Genomic DNA, 19,635 nt, shown 5'->3' with positions numbered 1-19,635 from the left:
AACACACCTTGGTACTCGAGACTGAAAGAAAGGTGTAGATGTGTTGCAAAGGAAAGGGGAGTGATGCCAAACATCCAGGCAGTTTAATGCCCATCTGTGTGTGTCACCACCAAAATTATCTTTTAACTAAGTACTCCATGGCCTTGAGTTCTCTTACATGCTAGTTGTGGAGCTCACAGGGAGCCTGGTACATTTCCAGATGCAGTATGAGAGCATCTTCCCATTCATTAGCAATCCACACCAAGGAAATGTCAGCACCACAGCAGGTAAGGAAAACCTAAACAAAAGCAGTCCACTTTCAGCAGGTGTTATCTTCTCCCTGACTTGTCATTTAAAATGGATGAGTCATCTAAATAAAGAAGTTGAAATGGAACTATAGCAACCCAAATTAGACTGTCTAGGCAAACCCCGTATCATAAACACTACCCAAGATTAAATTCCTTTTGCTCTGCTCCACATCTCAAATACCATCATAAGAAGCATTATTTATAAGTGTATATAAAAAAAAATCCACAATCACCACTATTTCAGAATTTGCAGCCATCAGAACTGGAATTTGTCTTTTGGAGGTGTCAGAATAAGACTGGTGTGACCGGTACCCCCTGCTCCTGACCCCTGGTAATGTGGTTAGCATAACTAACACCCTTTTATAAGGCAAGCAGCCATTTTCTGTGACTGAGCGGGTCACATATTCATTCCGTTTTCCCTCATTATCAGGCCTTGAAGATCCTCTGAACCAAGTAGACAAACCAAACAGATTTCTTCTTCCCCTCCCTACCGGCCTCAAGATTCCTCAAGATTCCAGGCCAATTACTCCCTTCCTTACCAGCCTTGAAGGTCCCAGGCACCCAGCCAACCCGGTGGTGGTGATGACTCCTTCACAGAACAGGGAAGCGTAACAGCGTGCACAGCACTGTCAGTAAAATCAAGCAGTTATAAGTTCTAAGTGGGGAACCTGGACCAGAGCTGCTGCTGGACAGTGAGACCCATGACCCCCAGTAGCCAGGGACACCTCCACTGTCATCTGCTTCCTCTGAGGACTGGGTGACTCATATGCTTTTATATGATTTTCAAGTCTAGATTACGATCGTTATACTGATACAGCAAACCATGTACTAAGATTTGACCCGATCTGCAGAGGGTCCAGGTGATTACACATAATAAGTGAAGTTGTATTATAAATTCTGTATTACTTAGGTGATTAGAAATCCTAAGTTAAGTCATATTATAAATTCTGTATTACACTACTTGTAATTTGTACTATACTGATTCTGCTTGTAGAAATCCTGTGCCATTCTAATCATAAATTCTACGCTATACTAATCATAATATCTTGTTAAGAAAATAAAGCTTTAATTGTAACTATGTTTTAGTGCTATCATCATTCTGCCAAGGATCCCTAAAAGAATCTGCCTGTCCCCTCAGTGTCGGGTGAAAACTGGTAAGCTTGATTAACAGATTCTTGGGAGTAAATAGATGTTATTCTCTGGTGCAGAATTCATTTCTCACACACCGCAAAATTATCCTGCTCATGTGTGCTAAAAAAGAAGAGCATGGGGGGAACAACACACAGACAACTTAATAAATACAGCTGAACCTAAAACAAACAAGTAAACAAGCTAAAAACATTCAGTTCTGACCTCAAACACATCGAATCTCTCATAAAATATGCTATTTAAAACCTACAATATATCAATTTGAATGGGCATCAAATGTGAAATGCAAAGAAAGTATCTGTGTTCCAGTTTGCAGAACTTATTTTCCTCACAAGTCCCATGGCTTTCACGTCTGCTTGGGGTATCTTACTATCACTTTATATACCTAGTCCACTTATAATCCCTTCTTTCTTGTTTTTCCAAGGTTGTGATTATGAAGTTATATAAAGTACTGCATTTTAAGAGCTTAATCAACTGAAGAGTATGAAACTGAACTTAGCAGTGAAAAGTCAAGTTCTATACCTGGAATGATCTCTCCTCTCAATCACGTTACCCTCCATATGAGCTGCCATTGTTAAAAAGAAAAAAAGTGGAACAAGGTGTTATGCGTAAAATAAACTATACTCCGTTTCAATATTAATTTTACTCTAATTTACAACAGTTGCAGAACACGAATTGCTAATTCAATGCCACCAAGAAATAGCATGTATCAGGTCAGAGAGCAAAGAGGTTACTTAGCTGTACTCACTTAACAAACGCCTAAAATGCCTCCCAATTTCATATCAGTACATAAAGTAACTTGTGAATTCACCAAACTTATGGTCCAGAAGATACGTGTGCCATTGAACAATGAGCACCATTACACATAACAGTCCATTACTTAAAGAGATTTAAAGGAATACTTTTCTTTGGGCATGATGAAAAATAATTAACTAACTAAATAAATCCATTTGAGCTCAGCACCTAGGGGAAAAAAGGGAAGATCTACCCTGTTAGGTTGTCGTTAGGTTAAGATTATGTAAAAGAGTATGCTGGCAGGAGCATGGATCATCTTTAAAAGTTCTCTGAAAGGACTCTTGAGAAGACCAAAACAAAGAACTGAGTCACAGGTAGTAATGGCATGTATGTAAGACATATTATTTACCTGTTAAACTAGCTCACAAGACAGAAGAGGGGGAAGAAGAGCTCTGAAGCACCTGAGCCCTTCCTCAGTTAACATTAGTTTTGTAATCAGATCTACACGGCTTCCTGCAAAACACAACAGAGTCCAACTTCGCACACACTGCAAATTTGTTAGGGAAGAAGAAACAGAAAAAGTAGCAGCCAAAGAACTTGCAGCAGGCTTTTTCACCCATGCTTCCGCTGCTCTTGCAGCATGGTTGGCAGCACAGCTGTGCTGCACAGCCACCCAGCTGGCACACTGCAGGCAGGAGTCAGCTCCTGTTGTACAATCACACTGGGGCCATCATGTGATAAGGAGAAACGTGGATGTACTGTACTTGACGTGAATGAATCCAACAAATCCCTGTTCATACTGCGTTTTCCCAACAAAAGGCATGAAAAAGAGTTGAAGTGAAGGAAACAACTTGGTTTAAGAATTTATTACAAGCACTAAAATGGATTTTGTCTGTCGTTTTATTATCCATTCCTCCTCACAATGTAGGTCAGATTTTCAGGTAATAATGTAAACCTCTTTATTCGGATTTTTTTTCCCTTTTTTTTTTTTTTTACTTATAGTTGTACCAAAAACTTGCAATCAAATTCACAGAACCAAAAGCCATACAAAAGAACAGCTACGTAAAACAGAGACAGTTTCTTGCTGTTGTAATATGCTGTGGTTAGGTCAAAGACTACATCAATGACCTAGCAGGTCTCACTTTTTTTTTTTTTTAATTTAAACTTTTTCTCATCATTCATACTGAAAGAAAAAAACCTTGAAGTATGTGTAAGAGGTCTTGACAGTTTCTGTTTTTACAGGGTTTGATAAAACTAGGTGAATTTTTCTCACATTTTGGAAGAATAATAAATTTGTTCTTACCAGGTTAATCCAAAAGTGTATTTTTCACATCACTGCTTACAACATACTTTTTTAAACACTCTTTAAAAAAAAAAAAAAAAAATCACGGACTTCAAACTATCTGTTACCAAAAAGAAAAAGCACAATCTCCAGGGCTTTTGTAGAACTGGGTGTTTCTACAAGAAATCTGAGAGATCCTCCTTTACCTAATTAGCCCTCCAGAAAGCATACCAGCAGGGGCATTTCATTTTTCCTTCATTGATCTGAAGAAGCATAAACACTTCACTCCGACACATGCACCACAAAAAGTAGCTTTTTTTCTACATTCATTTGAAAAGCTGCTAAAATAAACTTCCTTATCATTCAGTCAGCTGCACACAAAAGAACATCGAGTAATAAATCTCAATGTAAACCAAAGAAGTTTATCTAGAAGAGAAAGGGAAAGCTGACATAATTTTTCCCTTAAAAATTTTGTATCCAAATTTGTTGTTTCAAAGGTCTAGAGTTTTAGGTCTAGAAAAATCTTAACATTAACAAAGGTCTAGAAAATCTTAACATTAGTACTTCAAGTATTAAAAAGATCAATAATGCAATTTAGAAATGCATGTATCAGGATGTAGTTCCTACTCAAGGGCAAAGCCTCCCATCAGACACAAGAGAAATTAAAAATTTCAAGAGAGTAGAAAAAACAGAGAAATTACTGACAGAGGATAAAGTAATTGAAGTTAGAGGGAAATTCAAAAAAGAGCACCAACCTGCACTTAGTACTATTGGGTTGCCTGGACATTTGCATTTTGGTTTAGAGCAAACAGGGTGGTTTTGAAGTGAATATCCTCTCCTTGATCTTCCTCACAGAGCTTTAGTTTGCTTTGCAGAGCAGCTCTCGTGTGCAAAATAAACTCCTTTTGCAAAAGCCTGAACTGGAAGTTCTGCTCCAGCAGAAACATGCTCTAACCCCTGAAAGACGTGATGGTTCAGACCGGCCTTCAGATATTTTAAAAAAACAAGGACAGCTAGGATGTCTGGTCCATGGAACTAGTGTACATCTTGTTCAAAGTAAAACTTCAAATCCAAATACATTGTAGAGGCCTCAACATTGACTTATTCTTATCTGCTCCCATTTCACCAGAAACTTACAGGCATAGACACAACTAAGATATTAATGAAATTCCAATGTGGAACTAATTTGTAATCCACAAATATTCCCCAAATCTGCCTTTCTGTTAGCAGGAATACTCTTGTCAAAGTTGCTTCCTAAATTTAAGATGTTCTTTGCAAGAACTAAGCCCCAACCAACTATTTTTCTGCTGTTTCACACAAAGATACCACCAAAAATTGTTTCAAACCATGGAATCATAGAATCATTTAGGCTGATCTAGAGATCATCTAGTCCAATCCCCCTGCTCCAACAGTGTCAGCTAAAGCAAGTTGCCCAGCCAGTCTCCACAGACAGAGACTCCACAACCTCTCCAGGCAACCTGTTGTAGTACCTGATCACCCTCACAGTGAAAGTTTTCTTGTGTTAAGATTGAGATTCATTGTTTTTGATTTGTGTCCATTGCCCCTTGTCCTGTCAGTGGGCACTACTGAGAAGAGTCTGGCTCCCTCTTCTTCATTCCCTCCCATCATGTATTTATATGTATTTATAAAATCCCCCTGAGTCTTCTTTTCTCCAGACTGCATGGTCCCAGCTCTCGGCCTCAAATGAACAATGCTCCAGTCCCTTAATCATCTCTGTGGCCAGGGACATGCTGAAGTTTTGTAGGCTCATACCTGAAGTACAAAGCTGAAGAAAATCTCTGTTAAGAGAGACTCCTTGAACAGGTTTAGTTTGTCCAAGCTGAGACATGACCAGCAGGGCTAAGGTTTCTACTGTTTCCCATCTGCTTCTTATCTGCCTGGCCAAACCTTATTCAGCTGTGAGTTTTCAGAATACCACAAAGAAAAGCCCTAGAGTCACTGTCCTGGTTTAGCCCCATCAACAACCAAGCACCACACACCCTCCCCCTATAGGAGCTATGTCTCCACCAACCAGCAAAAAGGAAACACAAGCTTTCTTAGGCATTTGGGTCTTTAGAGAATGCATATTCCAAATTACAGTCTGATCATAAGCCCTCTCTATCAAGTGACCTGGAAGAACAATTTCAAATGGGGCCCTCAGCAACGACAAGCCTTTGAACAAATTAAACAGGAGACTGTTCATGCAGTAGCCCTTGGGCCAGTCCGGGCAGGGCAAGATGTAAAAAATGTGCTTTACACCACAGCCAGGGAGAATGGCCCTACCTGGAGCCTCTGGCAGAAAGCACCAGGGGAGATTCGAGGTCGACCCCTAGGGTTTTGGAGTTGGGGATAGAGAGGATCCGAGGCCCGCTATGCTCCAAGTGAAGAAGAGATATTGGCAGCATATGAAGGGGTTCAAGCTGCTTCGGAAGTGGTTGGTACTGAAGCACAGCTCCTCTTGGCACCCCGACTGCCGGTGCTGGGCTGGATGTTCAAAGGGAGGGTCCTCTCTACACATAATGCAACTGATGCTACGTGGAGTAAGTGGGTTGCACTGATCACACAACGGGCTCGGATACAAAATCCCAGGTGCCCAGGAATCCTGGAAGTGATCATGGTCTGGCCAGAAGGCAAAGATTTCAGAATATCACCAGAGGAGGAGGTGACGTGCTGAGGAGGCCCCACTGTACAATAAACTATCAGAAAATGAGAAGCAATATGCCCTCTTCGCTGACAGGTCCCATTGTATTGTAGGAAAGCATCGGAGGTGGAAGGCTGCTGTATGGAGTCCTATACAACAAGTTGCAGAAACTGCTGAAGGAGAAGGTGAATCAAGTCAGTTTGCAGAGGTGAAGGCCATCCAGCTGGCTTTAGATATTGCTGACCAAGAAAAGTGGCCAGTGCTCTATCTCTATACTGACTCATGGATGGTGGCAAATGCCTTGTGGGGGTGGTTACAGCAATGGAAGCAGAGCAACCGGCTACGCAGAGGCAAACCCATCTGGGCTGCCGCGCTGTGGCAAGATATTGCTGCCCGGGTAGAGAACCTGGTTGTAGAAGTATGTCACATAGATGCTCACATACCCAAGAGTCTGGCCACTGAAGAACATCAAAAGCACCAGCAGGTGGATCAGGCTGCTAAGATTGAAGTGGCCCAGGTGGATCTGGACTGGCAACATAAGGGTGAATTATTTAGAGCTGGGTGGGCCCCTGACACATCAGGCCATCAAGGAAGAGATGCAACATATAGATGGGCTTGTGGTCAAGGGATGGACTTGACCATGGACACTATTGCACAGATTATCCACGAATGTGAAACATGCGCTGCAATCAAACAAGCCAAGCGGTTAAAGCCTCTGTGGTATGGAGGACGATGGCTGAAATATAAATACGGGGAGGCCTGGCAGATGGGTTATATCACACTCCACAAACCCACCAAGGCAAGCGCCATGTGCTCACAATGGTGAAAGCAACCACCGGATGGCTGGAAACGTATCCTGTGCCCCAGGCCACTGCCCAGAACACTATCCTGGGCCTTGAAAAGCAAGTCCTGTGGCGACATGGCACCCCAGAGAAAACTGAGTCAGACAACGGGACTCATTTCCAAAACAACCTCATAGACACCTGGGCCAAAGAGCATGGCATGGAGTGGGTATATCACACCCCCCATCACGCACCGGCCTCTGGGAAAATCAAACGATACAATGGACTGTTAAAGACTACACTGCGAGCAACGGGTGGTGGGACATTCAAACATTGGGATACACATTTAGCAAAGGCCACCAGGTTAGTCAACACTAGGGGATCTGCCAAGCAACCTGGCCCTGCCCAATCAAGACTTTTATGTACTGTAGAAGGGGATAAAGTCCCTGCAGTGCACATAAATATGCTGGGGAAGACAGCCTGGGTTACTCGTGCCTTGGGCAAAGGCAAACCCATTCATGGGATTGCTTTTGCCCAAGGACCTGGGTGCACTTGGTGGGTGATGCAGGAGGATGGGGAATTCTGATGTGTACCTCAAGGGGATTCGATTTTGGGTGAGAATAGCCAATGAGCTGAATGATATGATGTTAACTGCTATATAATACTGTATGTCATTACTTTTATGGTTGCTATATCCCATATCAAAGGTATTACAGTAAGAATCACCCAGACTAATGAAGAATGAACTTTGATGAAACCAAGAAAAGCACAGCGGTGATGGAACCAGAACTGGCTTCAGCATGCAACAATCCAAAACCACACACCATCTCTCCAGCCCTGAAGGATTGTTATGACAGATGGAACCCAAAGTCATGGACTAAATGTACTCAACGGACATTTTAGAGGGATGGCCCATAGACCAAGGGAATGATATCTGTGTGTACATATCAAAAGACAGGGAAAGTGGTGGTGATTAATTGGAATGTATCGGAAAGAGTAGGACCTGGGCATCACATAGACAGTACAGAATAAGAGGTGGATACTCATCCTCCCCCTGGTGGGATGGAGGAGAGAATCTGAAGAGCAAAAGTAAGAAAACTCTTGGATTGAGATAAGAACAGTTTAATAATTGAAATAAAATAATAATAATAAATTGTAATGAAAAGGAAAACAACAAGAGAGAGAGGAACAAACCCCAAGAAAAAAACAAGTGATGCAGCTGCTCACCACCTGCTGACCGATGCCCAGCCAGTCCCCGAGCAGCGATCGCTGCCCCCCTGGCCAACTCCCCCCAGTTTATATACTGAGCATGACATCATATGGTATGGAATAGCCCTTTGGCCACTTTGGATCAATTACCTTGGCTGTGCCCCCTCCCAGCTTCTTGTGCACCTGGCAGAGCATGGGAAGCTAAAAAGTCCTTGACTAGTGTAAGCACTACTTAGCAACAACTAAAACATCAGTGTGTTATCAACATTATTCTCATACTAAATCCAAAACACAGCACTATATTAGCTACTGGAAAGGAAATTAACTCTATCCCAGCCAAAACTAGGACAGTATCATAGTCTGAATAACATACCTGGAAGAAACAGCTATTTTGAGCTACAGCTGTCTACACAACAAAGATCTATAAGGAAAAAAATTCAACATAAATTACCTTTTTGTATTAAGGAAGAAAACACTTAACCTAGCTGTTAATTTGAATCATACTCTACAACAGCAATGGCATCTTATCATACCAAATATAGGTGCATGACACTGCCTCAGAAATAAAGCTTTTCCTTCAAAGTTCACAGACGTAAGGCAACTTCATCTTTCTCCAGCACTCTTCTAATACAGAATCAGTTCTTCCTAATAAAATACAAAATAAAAACAAAACACCTTTCCTATCATATGTTCTACTACAATCTTTAAATACTTCATTATGTTACATGGCCAGATATTTTTCCCTCTAGGATAAACTGAAAGATCTAATCTTTAGTTAAAATATTTTCAGAAAAGAAACATGGCTTGCAATCATTTCATTCTCCCTGTTGTTTCATCATCAATACAGAAACCATTATTGAATATACATACAAATCCTGACATCTGGAAGGCAAAACTCACACTGGAAATGGCTCTGCATAACTATGTGAGAACTTGATATCTGGTATTCGCTGTGGGACCAAAAGTTACCTTACCAGCGTATCATCTGAACTCCACAGAACTCTGCTTAACTCCACTTCACCTTATACAAGCAGGATAAATTGAAGATTTGCTATGCTGAACCAGATTTCCTGCCTAGAAAAAAGCTGTTAAGAGAGAATTACTGTTCATTTCTGAAGTAGCACTATAAACAAATGCTGGTGTTGATTTAGTTGGCATATTTTATTGTTTCTCATTTAGTTTGAAAGTAAACACTTGGAACAATTCTAATACCATGAATGCAATATTTTCCAAGTCTTCCGGATGTCACCACATAGTACATCATTCTCTTCCGAGAATGAAGAACAGCAATCTACCAAAACAAAGGCAGTATTGCTACTGCACTGCCATGAAGATCTCTAATTAATACTGCAATGTTGAGCTACAAAGCATCTTCAGCTAGTTCACCTCAACAGAATGTGCCTGCTAGAATTTGAGTCCATCGTGGCCACACGCTACAAGCAAAATACTTACCTATTTCTCATCCTGCTTCTCATGAAACAATGGGGAAGAGCTGGAGCAATAGAAATGCCATCATGTCATTAAATTTTCATCTGGTGATTCTAATCTAATTCTAATGAAGTTCCTATTATTAGTCTGAAGTGGCTCAGAGACTGGAAGCACAAGACGCTAACAGGAATAACTTGTAAGTTTAAATTCAGTCCCTGTAATAAAATGTCTTCAAACCAAAGAAGTAAGAAGGGAAAAGCAACTTTATAACTGAATTGTGATCCTTCTGAATCTGCATATGTTTCTTAGAAGTCTAAAGCAACAGCTCAAGCTTATGATCTTGTCCGTATTACTCCTACAGGGCAGAAACCATGATCAACAAGTAAATACACAACATTTTTCTGGTCTGTTAAATTAACCATTTTTGTACTACTACCCTGAAGCAGGTATACTTGGCACACAGTTTGCTTACAGCTATAAAAATAATTTGTTTCTATTAAGAAAACCCTCAGACATTCAACATTGATTTTGACCTTTGAGATCACATGTTTTAAGTTCACACTACTTCTGAAAGCATGACTAGGAACACAGAAAGCCTTCAAATTTTTAGTCTGCTTCTAGTCCTCATTTCTCTTTAAGTGTGTTAGCATAGCTCAGCTTAAAAGGTATGTAATGTAATCATTACATCAGCCTTATAGGACATCCTCAAGTTTCACCTACCTTTTACTTCTGATCAGAATACCTCAGAGGCAGTTAGACATCCAGAGGAATAATTAGGCTAATAAAACGATTCAGAAGTTGTTAATCGTAAAGACAAAGGAACAATGGAGACAGCTAGTTTATCATACTGGGGTTTCACCAAACTTTTGAATAAAAAGTCACATACCTAGTCAAATACCTAGGGGCAAAGGACTGGAAATATTAACTCCACCAATGCCACAGCCTTAATACTTCAGCTAACGAAGAAACAACACCCTTTAAACTTTTCACTGAGCTTCTCTCAGGACCAAGCTGCAGGACTGTCACAAACAGCAACCCTGGAAAATGGCACCTGAGAATTGTTCAGAGGGCCTCTTTAAAAACCCACCACCTTCATCAGCATTGTCAACATCTCACCACTGCCATGGAAACTTTTTACAAAACAGCTACCAGTCAACTGAAGTCTACCTAAATGCCAGGAAGCATGCACACTTCTCCATGAAAATTAAGCTTCCTCCCCCTTATTGCCATCCCCCAACTATCTATTCTCTCCTGAAAGGCAACCAACTCTCAAAGTAACTCTGACCTGACAGCAGTTTCAGGAAAAATGAGGTTCCTTCTGCACTGTCAAGTGCCACGTGATTGCTTGTTTCTCCCTGTATATGCTCCCTGTTTTTTCTCATTACTGTGTTTTCTGTCCCAGGGCGAGGGGGTTCACATTTTTTTAGTCTAGCGCCCCAGGCACATGTTAAATACCACAGCATGGTGTCCGGCCAGAAGCACTGTGCAGGAGGAAGCAGGTGGTAGAGAGAAGGAAGAGCTGTATCACCACCACACAACCCTAGGGTAGGCAAGGGAGGAGGACAGCAGCCAAACCCCATGAAAGAAGGCAAGAGACTAGCATTCAACATCTATTGGTTGCTGCAATTACGGAGTTGATCACACAACCACACAGAAACTAGTATGGTGCTTATAGAGACTGATATAAGAAGGAAAAGTTAAGTTTTAAAGCAAATTCTTCTCTCAAGGATTTCATACCATCATTGCTTCATTCTGCCACTGCTGGATGGTAACATTCTTACATCCACAAGGTTCAACCATGTGACCCTTATGCACATCCAAAGACCTTCAAACTTAGGAAGAAACAGTGAAATCTAGCAGAGCTGTCAGGATTTCATCCTACCAGCAAGGCTGTGCTGCAAAAGGCAGAAATAAGTAAAAATCCACTAATTCAGAAAAGCTAATTACTTATTTATACAGAGTAAGCAGTATCAACTTCTGTCAAGTGTGATTTCCTCTAGGGGGAAAAAAAAAAATTTTAAATCTCTCTCTTAATTTTGGGCACCAGTAAATTTCCTAGTGACATATTTATCTTCCAAGTTCTGCAAGCAGATTGCTCCTTTGCTGCTGCTGCTCAGCAGAATCCCAGTGACTTCAGCAAAGCCAAGAAGTTAATGAGAGTAACTAACTTAACTTGATTTTTAAGGTCCATTCTTTAAATGCCAAGAATTGCTATTATTACTGGAAATAAAACCAGCATCTATCTACTGCTGCCTTATAGTTCTGAATTATTTTGGAAGGGGGGAAGGGGAGAAAACCAAAAGGGTCACACAAAAATGAAGTATGGCCTACACATGTAACCACTATATCAGCCACCCACATCTCCTTTGCATGGAGAGCTCACTGTTTTTGGCCCTCAAGCCAGTCAGAACAGATGTGGTTTTGTTTCCATTTAACAAAGAGAAGCTCCATTTGACAAGCAGATTCTGGAAAAAAACAACTGGTCTCTGACCTAAGGGAAAGTGATACTTCACCGAAAGGAAAAAAAAAAAAAAAAAAAAAAGGTAAAACAGTTCTAGTGTTGTTTCAGAGCAACATAGGGCCCAACCTAAAATTGCGTCTGAACTTGGCCCCTGGCTCTCCCAGGTCTGAACTTGGCCCCTGCTATCAAAGTACCCCTACAATGCTGGTCACAAGCAGTAGTCCCACTTTGAAGATGCAAAGCCTTACTGTTGTAAGGCTTAGTGAGAATCAAAATCATGCAATCCCTTCAAATTTCCACACGCTCACCAGCAGAACTGCTCCTCTTCTAGCACTCAAGCAATTCCTGTAAAGCCAGGACTTTCCAGGTCTCAGAGGTTTTGGACCTTATCCATAGGAAGAACTCGTATGCTGAGAGACAGAAAGCATAGCGACAGGAGGGCTAAGCATAAAGGAGGTAGGCAGATTCCAAGAGCAGGAAAGCATAGCATACTTTCCGTAAATTATCATCACATAGCACCAGCCAACTGCCTGATGCGTTGATTACGAGGTCCTTTACCCTTCCAGTTAACAAATTAACTTTAAAACATGCTTTATTTGCTGGTTATTTGCAATCACAACAAACCCAAAGCAAGTTACGCATAATTTTCTTTATTTTCACACCACTCAGGTTCTTGTAAAATATAATTAATCTTCTTCCTGACAAGCCTGAATTCCAATTGCATTAGTTAAATTTTTTTAAGAAGTCACTAAATTATATAACAAAGTTTGATCACTGAATCACTTGCAAAGCCTAACCTCTTTGAAGCAATGAAAACTACAGCCTTGTCTCCAATCTGGCTATTTCTATTGCAGAAAGTTCATTTTCTTTCAAAAAAAGCCAAGACAGAGCTCCCTTCCCCAGCACTACTACTATCACATGGAGACAGGGCGAATAATTAACAACTACGAGCTCTGCACAGCCTCATTAGCAGCACAGCACTGTGAATGTTCTACAAGGTATTTTTAAATTGCACCATGACCATCTTTACTCTGACAACTGAATTAAAAGCCACTTATAAAAATACTAAATGGGGAATTTAACATTTTTACAGTTTCTTCAAATGGTTACTAGCTGACAGAAAATCTTGACCAATTATTTCCCAAAATGTAAAATTTTAATTTACAAAATAATGAACTCCATAACCAGAGACCTCTCTACAGAGTCAAAGACCACTGATAACAACAAATATAGCAGAGTCTATTCTCTGTCAGACAAAGAGCCATTAGCAATACACATGCAGCAGGGAAGGAAAAAAAAATAAGTAAATAACATCCCATAGAAACACCAAGAAAGACCCCAGAGCCATTAATGCGAGACTGGCTCACAGGCTGCTTACAATAAGAACTATAAAATCAGCAGAACAGTCACGAACGGTAACCTGTTCTACTCAAAACCCCAACACATTTGACTTTGCAACACTGCACCTTATGAGGCCACAAACCACAAGATATTTTTGAACTCAAAGTTAGAATGGCAAAACCAGATGAAATCCTCAGTTCAACTAAGGTAACTTTTTTAATGAGTTGCAGCCAATATAGATAAATCCATCACGTAGCAGTAACCCTTTATTTTCCAATTAGTTCAGGCTGTTTTCTAGCCAAGTTAATTTTCCAAGTCAGCTGCAGCAGGAGAGACGAAAATATAATTTTATAATAAAAGCTAGCACCGAGCTTAATTACGAGATAATCCACTGCTGCTCCGTAACAGAATCTTCCTTCCACCATTATCAACACAGGCTGACAAACATTGTTCCTCTAGCAGAAGAGCACCAACACCAATGTAGTTTTCCAAAAACAATGCAAAACCACTTGTTCATATCAATTTAAGAAACCTTTTTAAAAACAAAACAACAAAAAAAAACCAAAAACCCAAACAAAAACATACACACACACACAAAAAAAAACCAAACCTAGATTTAATGCTGCTTTGTCTCATCCATGTGATGTAGGGCTCATTACAATTTGAAAGGTACAAATACAATTTTAACACTATTCATTTTTCAGGTTTTTATGTTGATTACCATTTAAACGCTTGTTCTGTGAAGATTTCTATTGCTTCTGAGGAGGAAAAAAACTCACATATGTAAGTGACATAAATTCAGAGAAATCAATTTCAGTTATTTTATTCAGAATACTTGGTTATAAACCCAAACTGAATAAGAACATCTCTCACAGTATTGTTTTTATTAGCTTTTTGTTTTAATCTGTCATATCCAGCTTACAAAAAAACTCCAACACATATATTAAAATCCACTACACATTTTAACTTAATCCATTAAAATCAAAGAAAGAGATCTCCCAGGTCTTCACTAAATTAAATCTGGCTCTCCCATAATAGCAATTACAGTTCTTATCTCTGTAACTCATACCGGAAAGGTTGCTTTGGATCCTTCTGTCCTAAGTTAGGAATCCCCTTCTAACTTCCAAATGGGTACGTCTATGGACAGCCTGTATCAATCTGAATTAATGTAAGAATTCCCTCTTCTCTTAACTCTCTAACCTACACATTTACAGATAGCAATCAGAACAGTTTCTTCCTGCTCCAGAAAAGATTTGTATATAGGCATTGATAGGAAGAGCCTCTTCCTTGCATCAGATCTATCAATCACACAGCCATGCAGCAAGTCAAACAGGGAACCTGATCCGACAGAAAACCAACCCAGCAGAACTAGTTCTCTGTCAGATCAATGCGATCCTTTCAACAGCTGCCTGTTAGAGCAGATTAAATGTATCATGAAGCCACACACCAAGAGGTTACAAAAAACTGTCTAGCCACCTTAAAAATAAAGCAAACATGGAATAACAGCCCATAAGAAGCACTCATTAAAGCCAGCATTTTCTCTTTAACAGGCACTTGAATCTCAGAAGCAACGGACAGAGAAGGAAAAAAAGCTGTATCATTTGAAATCCATATCATGTGGCCTTGGTTTTCAAAATAGCATTTGGCTAGACACAGATGAGCAATAAGAAAAGTTCACATTCTCACACAGATAAAGAGCAGAACTTCTCCAACCTGCTAAATCCACAGGATGAAGACAGTCCACATGAGTAACAATGATTTTCATTTTATGATCACCACCAAAACTTTTAAATGCCCCCTAAAACAGGCCACTGAAGTAATTCTGCATCTGTGTTTTAGTTACCATATGATATAAAGCCTATTCTGTTGGGAAGTGTTCTGATAAACCATCCTGGTGTACCTCACCCTATATACCTTTCCTCCTGCAATGCCCACAAAGATGCTTCAATATGTTGTTATTTTTCTCATTTAACTGGCAAAGGGCTTTTGTAACTGAACCTGTCCCTGCAGACGCTACCCATCTCCTCAGGGAGATGTAAGTAGTGCTTTCCAGAGGTGAAGGGCTCTGTTTCAGCAAGTGGTAACTACTCATGTTCACAATGCAATTAACCCTGGCATAGCCGATGCAAAGGGATATAAATTGCTGCTGAAACAAGTTCACACTGTATCATTCTCTCCTCCCTCAGGTATAAAAAAGATGCATTAACAGTCCCTCACTAAGTTCATTAAAAGCAACAACATTCATCCAACATCTCCAAAATCATGTCCACATTTGGTCAAATGCATAGAATTTATAAGCTTTTTTTTTCTGGAGGAAGTGGGGTGGGGTGTGTTTGTTTGTTTTTTCACTATTTTTAATAGTATTGAGACTAAATTTAATCTCATAGCAGGTCTCCTGTAAGTTAAGACAACAAATACAAGATGTTAATGAAAAAAAGACGTATTTGACTAAGCACAAGATTTTTAAGTCAAGTGGTACAAAATAAATCTCCGTGAGTGTGAAAGTCATGTAAGCAACCTAAGCTTAGTGGAAGTTCAACTGAAATCAGACAAGTTCAGTGTGTCCAAGAATCTGATTCAATACAACCTGACCTTAATTTCCTCACTAGCTATTGATTTTAGTTAAAGAAATAATATCAACATTTAATAGCACCAGTAGCTAACTAGCAATAAAGTTTCTCTACAGATAGGTATTTTTTACTCCGATTTAGCATCTACCTGTACAATGGATGTATGCTTATATATAAATATTTACAAATACATTTTACATATCGAAAGATACAAGCTTTTAAGTGGAAAGGAGAAAGTGAAAAGAAGTTTCTAAATGAAACTCTCATCCAGGCATTCTACAGGTACTGCAACAGAAAATAACTATTTCAATAACCCACATGACTCTTGTCACACCCTAGACAAGGATGAATCCAACACCTTCAATGCCTTTTTTACCTTAGAAGAGGCATTTGCTCCTCAGCAAAGATATAGCTTATGCTAGTAGAATCACTTCCACTTGGCTAATTTAGATCCATTCCCCAGACCGAGTTAAGACAAAGTCCTCTGGCCAGTAAACCCATGCCCATAGGGGGGCCTCTGCTGGCAGCACGCACTTGACGCTGAGCACCAGCCTGGTCCAGGCCAGCCACCTTCAAGGACCTGAACCCTCGTCCCTCCTTAGTCCCTCTTCACAGCCTAGGAAGTGCAAACAGAAACACAAAGGCACCACCTGGGTCAATAGAAAGCCATCCCATTTTAGGGAAGAAGTACTTTTCTCACCTATTTTGTTTCTGCCTGTGGAAAATAAAAAGCTTAATGACAAAGCTGAGTACACATAACTTGCAACCCAGATCAATAACATGTAGTTATGGTTGTCATCAGCCTGACAACAATTAGCAATTTGTGTGTAATACTGAAGACAACCAACAGCATCAGCAGGCAAGACTCCTGGATTTTCTTCATTTAAGTGGCCTCATTCATAAGGAATAGCAATCACAGTCTTAGAGCTGGCCTTTGCCATCTGCAGCATTTGCTGGAGGTTTAAAATGTTACATACTAATAAAAGCAAGTTTTCCCAAAGTAGTTCATTAGCAACAAGCAACACCCAGGTCAGGAGACAAAAAACTTTCCATCACACATACTGCTAACAACAGTCACCTTTTCACACAGTAAAATTCAAAATAATCCAATCCAAATACAGGGGATGAAGACTGAACACATCTGATCTGCATTAGCTAGACACGTGAACAAAGTGCTGAAGTGCACCACCAGAAAGCCCCCTACCTACAGGGACATGGGAAGGGGGGCAGCAGACAGGTTAAACCTCACACGGCAAACGGGGATAAAAGCAGGTTAGCTGGGGTGAAACGAAGCTGTAATCCCCCACTGGCCTTATGTGCCACCAATGGGCACGGGGAGCTGGGCCAACGGGCACAAGGAGATGGGGGCAAGATTAAACAGTGAGGGAGAAGAGGAAAGGGTTTAAAAATATATATTAAAATAATGTAAAAGGAAGCCACCACGACAGTAGCAGATCTAGGGTAAGATTTACCTCCCCCATGAAACCACCGGAAAAATGCAGAGTAATCTAAGCGGATGCATGCACATGTGTGCATCCACTGACAGACACATTACACGTATACACACACAAAGCAGAGAGAGCGCATTTAGAGAGTTGCCGGGGTCCCAGTGCACACCAGCAGGTCGCGGCTTGGGCGGCGGCAGCCACGGGTGCAGCGAGTGACGATGCACCGCCGGGCAGCGGGTCAGCGGCACCCTCCACCGGGCCGGGCCGCACCGGGCGGGGCGCGGCGGGTTCTAGAAGGAGCCACCGCCCCCCGGGGCCGCGCCGCCCGCCCGCTGCCGGGCGGATAAAGTTTGCAGCAGCCGGCGGCGGCGCCACTGCAGTGCCGGGCGCATCCGCCGCAGTGAAAGAGCCCCAGTCTGCGGGAGGATGAACGCCGGTAGGCCCGGAGCCGGCTGGCCGCCGCGGCATCCCCTGCCTCCGCCCCACAGCACCCCCCGCCGCCCTCCCCGCTCTCCCACTCCACTGACCGATAACCTCCTGCAGCTCGTAGGCGTCCCTGCAGATGGGCCAGCCGACAGCTGGGGCGGCGGGCGCGGGCGCCGGCTGGGGCTGCTGGACGTGGACCGGCGACTCGCCCTGCTCCGCCATGATGCTGCCGGAGCGCCTAAGCACCCGACGACCTTCTTCAAACTTCCCTTCCAGCAACACCTTTCGGTCGCGCTCTCGCCTGCCCTCCCTCCCCGCGCAGCCGGCCGCCCGGCGGAGGGAGGAGGCAGGGCACTCAGGGGGAGGAGGCAGAGGCGGGCGCCGCCGCCGGCCCCGGCCGCTCGCCCCGCGCCACTGAGGGGAAAGGGAGAGCGGCTGGTGGGCCCGGCGGCCCCGGGCCGGTGGCGGCGCCGGCGGAGCGCGGTGATGACCCCCTCACGCGCTTCCGCCTGAGGGAGAAGCGCGGGCTCCCCGGCCGAGGCGCCCGGCGGGAGGCGAGGGGGCGGCCCTGCTAACCCCGGGGACTCGCCGCCTCCCCCAGCGCGTCGTAACCTGCCTGCCGGCTGGCTGCATCTCCGGCCATCTTCCTTCCCCGCTCATCCCGCCGCTCCGTGTGAGGCTCTCCACAGCTGGAAACACTGCGAGGTCCTGCAAGGGGCGGCGGGCCGAGCGTGTGCAGGCCACGGCCCTGCCGGCAGACCCCCAGGCGCCCCTCCGGACCCTGCCAGGGCTGAGCACAGGGGCCAGGGAAGAGCTTGAAGGAAGCCACATCGCATGGCAGGGATGCTGGAAAGCACCTGTTAGGCCAGTAACATAAGCACACAGGCATCTCTGGAGCACTGCTCTCAAGTATACAAGTGTTACTGCTGAGAGCACTGCTGCTGCAAGATTACTTGTATTTAAATTTGAGGATGTAAAAAAACCATTTGTTTTCATCAGCAATGAGGGCTCCAGTCCTGCAAAGTGGTTAAGTTGCCACTTGACTTGAGTGGCCCTTTCCAGAGAGGGTAGCAGAGCCAAACCACGTCACCTCAGTGTGGAAGCTGCCTCAGCTCATGCCACCAAGAAGGACTGTGCACAGCTGAGAAATGTTCCCCTTGGCAACCAGAACCAAGTGATTTAAACAAATATTCAAGACAAGTATCATAATTAAACTTTTCTACTGCTTCCCATTATGCAAGATGAGATAAAAAAAATTTGTGTGGTTAGATGAAACTCTGCTGTTAATATTAGTACAGAATTAGGTTTTTTCTTTCCACCCTCTTAGTAATGTCACTGGGTGTATAGTATCAACAGGATTTTACTTACTATGAAATAATTTAGAAAATACCTATTTGTGCAGTCTACAGTCTCACTCCTACTTGGAATGCTTTGTATTTTAAGATTTATGGAGATCTGGAAGAGTAGTAAGAAAAGACTTCCATAGATTTTAAAATCTCACTTCCTACTACAGCAGGAATTTAAGGTAATTAGAACTAATAATGAAAATATGTGAGCAGGAAAGCTTTCAAAGTCAGCACTGATTAAAAGCAGAACTGAATCTCATAAATTGTTAGGAAGTATGATGAAGTGTGATTTAAAGTCATAAAAAGATACACATAACACAACCTGTTAGATACTTTATTCAGTCCTAGTTCAGTTCAGGATAACCCTCTTTTACTAACTAAACTTTTTTCTGTAGCTTATTGAATGAAGACTTTCAGTTAATAGAAGGTTATTCCGAAAAGGAAAGCAAGTTATTTCTGATTTGCTGTGTTGCTGAGAAAGCTGAATGAAGCATAAACTCCTCACCACTGCTTAACATTTCATCAGAAGG

General features: G+C 42.2%; 1 protein-coding gene across 2 annotated transcripts in view; it reads right to left on the bottom strand.

Moving 5' to 3' along the window:
- The window catches only part of STK39 (serine/threonine kinase 39), a 113,177-nt gene extending 94,937 nt beyond the window's left edge, over positions 1–18,240 (bottom strand). Inside the window, exon 1 of one of the 2 annotated variants that reach the window (XM_075511961.1) lies at positions 17,861–18,240. In XM_075511961.1, coding sequence (XP_075368076.1) covers positions 17,861–17,981 — 121 coding nt within the window. In that variant the 5' untranslated portion in view covers positions 17,982–18,240. The remainder of the gene's footprint in view (positions 1–17,860) is intronic. The other variant, XM_075511959.1, reaches the window with a different exon arrangement.
- Positions 18,241–19,635: the final 1,395 nt, after the last annotated feature.

This window comes from Mycteria americana, chromosome 9, assembly GCF_035582795.1.
Source record: "Mycteria americana isolate JAX WOST 10 ecotype Jacksonville Zoo and Gardens chromosome 9, USCA_MyAme_1.0, whole genome shotgun sequence".
NCBI classification, from domain to species: Eukaryota; Metazoa; Chordata; class Aves; order Ciconiiformes; family Ciconiidae; genus Mycteria; species Mycteria americana.
The sequence above is the reverse complement of the archived record's forward strand: the minus strand, read 5'-3'. Positions and strand labels throughout refer to the sequence as shown.